General features: G+C 33.5%; 1 protein-coding gene across 1 annotated transcript; it reads left to right on the forward strand.

Annotated features, from left to right (window-relative positions):
* The first annotated feature begins 205 nt into the window (after positions 1-205).
* Positions 206-1,725, forward strand: LOC126909136 (uncharacterized). The gene has a single exon (XM_050691554.1). The coding sequence runs from the start codon at positions 985-987 to the stop codon at positions 1,723-1,725; it is 741 nt and encodes a 246-aa protein (XP_050547511.1). The 5' UTR covers positions 206-984.
* Positions 1,726-7,073: the final 5,348 nt, after the last annotated feature.

Below are 7,073 nucleotides of genomic sequence, written 5' to 3' on the forward strand. Positions count from 1 at the left end.
TTTTGAAGTGTTGTTAACTCGTTTAAAGGTTCAATAATGGGTTTTAATGTACGTTTCATGTAAACTTCATTAGTAACATCATCGTTTTGCAATGATTGGAATTTTCGTTTAATATTTTGCTTGGCCTCGGCTAATTGTCTCAATATNATTTAATATTATGCTTGGCCTCGGCTAATTGTCTCAATATTTCGTTATTAGATTCTCCGGCCATTGTTAATCGGTTACTGACAAAGTCCCGTTATTACACGACATTATATTATTGCGACAGTATCGAAACATTTACGATACCTGCCTTCATTTCGCGGATGATCTTTACTAATTACTACAAAACTAAATTTACTATCGTTCCAACATGAATGACAAAATTCACGAAACTGGTTAAGTGTCATGTCCCCTGAACAATTATTAAAATATATATGCCGTATATTGGTTTCGTCTTGTTTGAATAGAATAAGCATATTAGCGTTATCCCGTATCAATTGTTTACCTACATAACTAAACGATTGTGTTAAATAAAATATGTCAATGTTATTATGTCTGCCTCGAGTAAAATAGGTTCTTATAATTTCTTGAGATTCGGTTATTACGTCGTCGAATATAAAAACTGAATTTGGCAATGCGTCTTCAGGGCTAATTACAGTGTCGTTTTCATGAAACATGAATATTTGCATTCCATGTATACTTTCTATAATATCCTTAAGCGTTTGATATTTTGGCTGATCAAGAGTTTTTGAATATATGTAAATATTTTTGAATTTGACACCGTTTTCAGCGACTAGTAAAGAAAATAAAACATTAGTTTTACCACAGCCCGACGGTCCCGCAATAATCGCTCTAATAGAGTTTGGAAATAAAGTGCCGTGTCGGGGAGGTTTATTGTCATTATTTTCAGTATCTGCGTTTATCACGGGGAGTTTAACACTTTGCTGTATAAACTTCATGTTTTCCACTATAAATAGTTTATCAGGACAGTAAACTGATCAAATGATGTCTCGTCACGGTCGCAACAAGTCTAAAAGTGGTGTCGGTCTATTCAATACGCTCTTAAATAAATTACCTATAGAATTACACCTCAAAGGTTATAATTACTGTGGTCCCGGCACCCGGTTAAAAGAACGTTTAGCAAGGGGCGACGTGGGGGTAAACAAACTCGACGAACTCTGCAAATCTCACGACATTTTTTACGATAAACATCATTCGACTGCAGAAAGACATAAGGCAGACGAAGTATTAGAACACGGGGCTTGGGACATTGTTAAATCAAAGGACTCTGGATTTAAAGAACGGGCTGCAGCATACCTAGTTACCAACGCCATGAAAGCAAAACGTAAAATCGGAATGGGTTGTGGTTTTAAAACTATAGTTTCTGAAGCAAAAAAGGCTATTAAGAAACATAAAAAGACAGCAGGCAAAGATATTACAAAATTAATAAAAATTGCGTTGACCGCTGCACGCAAAAAAACTCGTCGTGGTAGCATTTCCCCCACGCCACGTGTAATACCAGTGCCGAAATCCGGTGGAGCGCTTCCTCTTATTCCTATTTTTGCCGCTTTATCAGCGTTAGGATCTCTAACCGGCGGGGCGGGTAGTATTATACGTTCAATCATGGACGCGAGAGAAGCAAGCGATAAAAAATCTACAGTAAAACTCGGCAAAGGTTTATACCTTAAACCTTATAAGAACGGTGCCGGTTTATTTTTATCACCGCCCAAGACAAAAAATTAATATCAAATCTGCCAAAGACTGCTCTATATGACTATCAAATTATAAAATATGCAAATTTATTGAAAATACCTCATTTTAGAAGGGTCTTTAGCAGAGACACATTGCCGGTACGTCCTTTAAAAAACGAGAGTGCAGTTATTAATTTAAGCAAACAAAACGAGCCAGGTACTCATTGGACGTGCTATAGAAAAAATAACAATACAGTACATTATTTCGATAGTTACGGTGATTTGGCTCCACCGCTAGAGTTACAGAAATATTTTAACGGGTGTACCGTAAATTACAACTATTTACGGTACCAGGCTGATAGATCGATAAACTGCGGTCATTTATGCCTAACATTTCTAAGTCGAAAATTATGAAATCGGCTACAATAATGTTGAGCGGTAATTCGTCACAATTGAGTTGTAGTTTTTACCCACCTTTGGAATTTGAAGAGGGTGCCGAAATTTGTCTTTTGAGTTTGTATACTAATAACTCAATACCTAATATTACAACTGACTGTAATAAAATCGGAGTTCAAGACTCTGAGGGTGTAACAACACAAATTACAATACCGACGGGATCATACGAATTGGCGCAGTTAGAAGCCGTAATAAAAAAACTGTTGGAACCATACGTTCNACCGTAATAAAAAAATTGTTGGAACCATACGTTCAATCGTTTTCTTTAGAACCTGACGAAGTTACATTGAAAAGTGCTCTGACGTGTAGTAATGCTATTGATTTTACGGTAACCGATAATATCGCGCGGTTATTAGGTTTTAATGAACAAGTTTATGCACCGAATATACGTCATGTTTCAACAAACATTGTTGATATTTTACAAGTTAATACTATATATGTCGAGTGTAATATAGCGACCGGTTCATATGATAATGGGCAATCAAGCAAAGCGATCCATGCATTTTTTCCTTCTGTCCCAGCAGGATACAAAATTATAGAAGTTCCTAAATCGTTAGTTTATTATCCGCTAAACACAACCACCGTATACAACGCTGAAGTTACATTACGGTCTCAATCTGGTAAAATAGTTGATTTGAGAGGGGAAACTTTAACTCTCCGCCTTCACATTCGTACATAGAACCATGGCTCTTAAGTTTAATAATAATATATATTCAAGTGTTCGTCGGCCAATACGTAGTTCACAGTCATCCAGAACAGAGACAACATCATATTTACCTAAAAAGAAATCCGCGAGAAAATCACCGCTAAAAGAAAAAACGAATAAGTCTATTAGCAAACGTAATTTATCGTTTTTAAAATTGTTAAACGTTCTTTGAAATTATGGACGATTTATGTTTAGATGTGACGGAAAGTTATGTCGATCAGTGTAAAATAATTAGTCAACAGGTACAATCATTTTTGCCGTATAGCTCCACTGCGCTAGGTAAAAATGATGAAATACGATTTGAAATTCGCAACATGGACAGTTACACTTTACCAAGTGCCAGTTATTTGTACNTAGTTACACTTTACCAAGTGCTAGTTATTTGTACTTGGAAGGTGAAGTGAAAAAACCTAATGGTATGAAGTCCAGTCCTAGATTTATTAACAACGGACTCGCATATTTATTTTCTGAAATACGTTATGAAATAAACGGTACTCAAATACAAAAAGTACGCAACCCGGGCATTACATCTACTTTGNATACGCAACCCGAGCATTACATCTACTTTGAAAGGCTATTGCTCATATAGCCCCGCTGATATTAACGAACTACACACTGCGGCATGGGACATTACTACTGAAGACAATAAAGACTTTTTCGACTGTACATATTTTTCTGGGATTATACCGCTATCGCATATACTAGGGTTTGCCGAAGATTATAAAAAAATACTCTTAAACTGTACACAATCATTAATATGTACGAGGAGTTCATCAGACATAAACGTAATCAAATTATTCAATGTGAACGAGTCCTCTGAAAAACTTAAATGCAGCACGGGAACTTCTGATGATAATGAGGTTGTCAAGCTATTAGATACGAGTACCACAGTAAAAGAAAAACTGTCTACAGTATCAATTAAACTAACAAAAGTTGTATGGAATATGCCAATCGTCAAAGTGACCGAAAAGGAACAATTAAAATTACTTAGAGTTTTAGATAGTAAAAAGCCTATACATTGCGCCCATAGAAATTGGGAACTGTGTGAATATCCGTTTGTACCACAAAACAAATCGTTTTCGTGGACCGTTAAAACATGTAATAATTTTCAAAANCCGTTTGTACCACAAAACAAATCGTTTTCGTGGACCGTTAAAACATGTAATAATTTTTAAAGACCTCGTTATGTTATAGTAGGGTTTCAAACAGACCGTAAAAATAGTGAAAGTAAATAAATGTCTGAATTCGATCACTGTAATTTAACAAATCTTAAAGTTCATTTAAATTCAGAAGTTTACCCGTACATCGATTTAAGATGTAATTTTGACTGTAAGCTATTTAGTATTTTATTTTCCTACTATGTTAATTTTCAAAAGAGTTATTATGACAGACCTTGGTGTTCGCCTTTAGTAAATAAAAAACAATTTCTTAATTTAATACCTATTGCCGTAATCGACATGTCAAAGCAGAACGATACAATTACAGTCTCGTCTTTTGACCTACGTATTGAAATTGAAGCATCAGCCGCGTTCCCTGGTAATACAACTGCATATGCTCTAGTAATTTCAGACAATGTATTTACATATACACCTTTTGACGGAACTGTCCGTATATTTTAACATTTTTTACACGTTTATGTAAACATTTATTATTAACCTTGTAATTATTATTATTATTATGAAATAAATATATTATATACAAATAACAACACTTTGTTTTTTATTTTAGATTATAAGTTTATTATAAGAAACTAGTACAATATATAAAGTTATTGTTTATAAATTATTAATATAAGTTAATTTTCTGACGTGATTGGGTTTCGGCCATTGTGAAGCCCATGGACTATAACTATTTTCTTGGGTAAACACTGTTGTATCGAAAAATGCCGGAACGTCATTTTCGTCATACATTTCTTCTTTTTTCTAAAACAAATTATAAATTTAATAACAATAAAGGTTATGACAATCTATGTTTATTAAACTCACATTAATTTGAAGCGTGCCCTCGGACCATGCCTTGACCCATCGATCAACTATTACATTGTACGCTAAATTCTTCAGCTCGCTTATGTAATTACTGTCACCTTTAGGAATAGTATCGCATATTTCCATGTCGTTCAAACTTCTTATAAAATTAACCATTTCATCATTGTTTGATTGTTGAATTTTAGGGCCCGACCATTACCGTCGGCGTATTGTATAATGCGGTCTATTTGATGGCTTAATAGTAAACGTGTTTTTATTTTTCTTGATATTGCACTGTTAATAGTACACTGTAAGTCCATAAGTCTATTAATGTTTTCGTTATTTAATAACACTTGACATCCATCCACTATTCTGGATTTTAATACTAAATGCATGGTATCACGGTACAATACTTTGGATATATTAAAATCAACAATTTGGTATAACACAATGTTCTCTCCTTTTACCGGAGGTGATTGTAGAAATAATGATATTTCGTCCATCATGCCGTAAATAATATTTAAATAGTCCGCTGACATACTAATATATCGTGAAGGAGTAATAATGCATACCGTAACATTGAAGTCATCCTTTGGATTCAGGCCCACTTGCAAAAATTTTCTGTCGCTGAACGCAATAGTGTAACTGCTAGAGTCAATCATCTCGGCTGGCGGTGTTGGTGCGATATAAATGTAGCGCTGTTTTCTTACAGGTTCGGCAGCCATATTATTCATAGAGTAGAGTCTTCTTTTTAGAGCTGATGGTTCTTGATGACACTGTGACTTTATCAACGATTTCATGCTCACTTATGCGGAAAAATCACATATTTTCATAGGAGGGGTCAGCAAATCATAGGTCACATATCCCCGTATACTAACCCATTCCTTCACCACTTAAGTAATTTCACTTTAATTTCATAATAATTAATTTTAAACTCTCGATTTCTAAATATTTGTATACAAATATATGTAATAGATTATGTGTATACATGTTTTATACAAAAACGATTACACATTAATGTCTATTAACAAACGCGGTAGTGTGACTGAATAATCAAAAAAGAATTTGATAAAATATTATTTCAAACGTATAAATATTTTCTCTAAAATTAAAAAAATAACTCAATTCTTATGAAATAGTATAATATTGTACATATTTATTTATTTACTTTAATATCATAATAATGATCACCTTATGATGAGTTTCATCATCACCTCNAATAATGATCACCTTATGATGAGTTTTATCATCGCCTCCCCTTCTATGTAGAGGTAAATAATTGGTCTGCTGTTTTAATACATACTTGAGTCAAGGAAGGGAGACCCTCTATAATCAATACACGTCATAGTTGGGTTTCGTTGGGTTAATATGCCGCCGCCGCTCGATTGCACCTTTCACTTTTCACATTGCACATTGCACATTGTGTTAAAAGGTATATACTATATCTACTCATACATATTATGTTTACCAGTAAAATTCATATATTTCGGCAATTTAAGTATATACGATGCACCGTTAAAGTTATAAAAATAATTTTCATGTAAAAGTTATTTGAAATTTAATTTTCTATTAGTTTTGTAGAAAAACAAAATTGATTTACGTGTTTTCTGTCGAGGTAATAAAGAAAACTTATAAATAACAATCATTTTTCTATCATTTATCATTTTTTGTTTAGATAATGTTGTTGAGTTAAATTTGTTTAGTTCCTCAGAATATGAAACAGAAGATGATTTGTCTGGTTCATCATATTCTTCAAAAACACGAGGGCTTATAACTTTTATGAATCCTAAATTACTTTCTGCATTAGATCAATGCAAGATATCTGACCGCGATGCTGTGCATTTAATTATTTCTACTGGTGAAGCATTAGGTAATAACGTATCAAAGTTAATAATCAACCGATCAACTATTCGACGGGAAAGATTATTTTTTAGTGGTAAATTAGGTAAATTTTACGTAAAAATCATATAGATAAAGCACAATAACTGAAAAACTACCCTTTTGATCGAATTTTCAACCCTCTTGCGGCACGTGTTAACGTCAACCTATCGGGACCAAATTTTGCACAAATTATTTTTACATGTATTAGAACAATTTTTTGGTGCGCGTAAANAATTATTTTTACATGTATTAGAACAATTTTTTGGTGCGCGTAAATTGAATTTTGAAAATTTGTATTTTAAGGACCACCCTAATATACAGGGTGTTCAATAAGTTCGGAAACACCCATTTTTTAGAGCCGCTATTGAGTTTTTTAATAATTTTTTTTTTTAG

This window comes from Daktulosphaira vitifoliae, unplaced genomic scaffold (assembly GCF_025091365.1).
Source record: "Daktulosphaira vitifoliae isolate Bord-2020 unplaced genomic scaffold, ASM2509136v1 Scaffold_139, whole genome shotgun sequence".
NCBI classification, from domain to species: domain Eukaryota; kingdom Metazoa; phylum Arthropoda; class Insecta; order Hemiptera; family Phylloxeridae; genus Daktulosphaira; species Daktulosphaira vitifoliae.

Coding starts and splice junctions, on each gene's coding strand:
- LOC126909136 (XM_050691554.1), top strand. CDS start 985: ATGATGTCTCGTCACGGTCGCAACAAGTCTAAAAGTGGTGTCGGTCTA.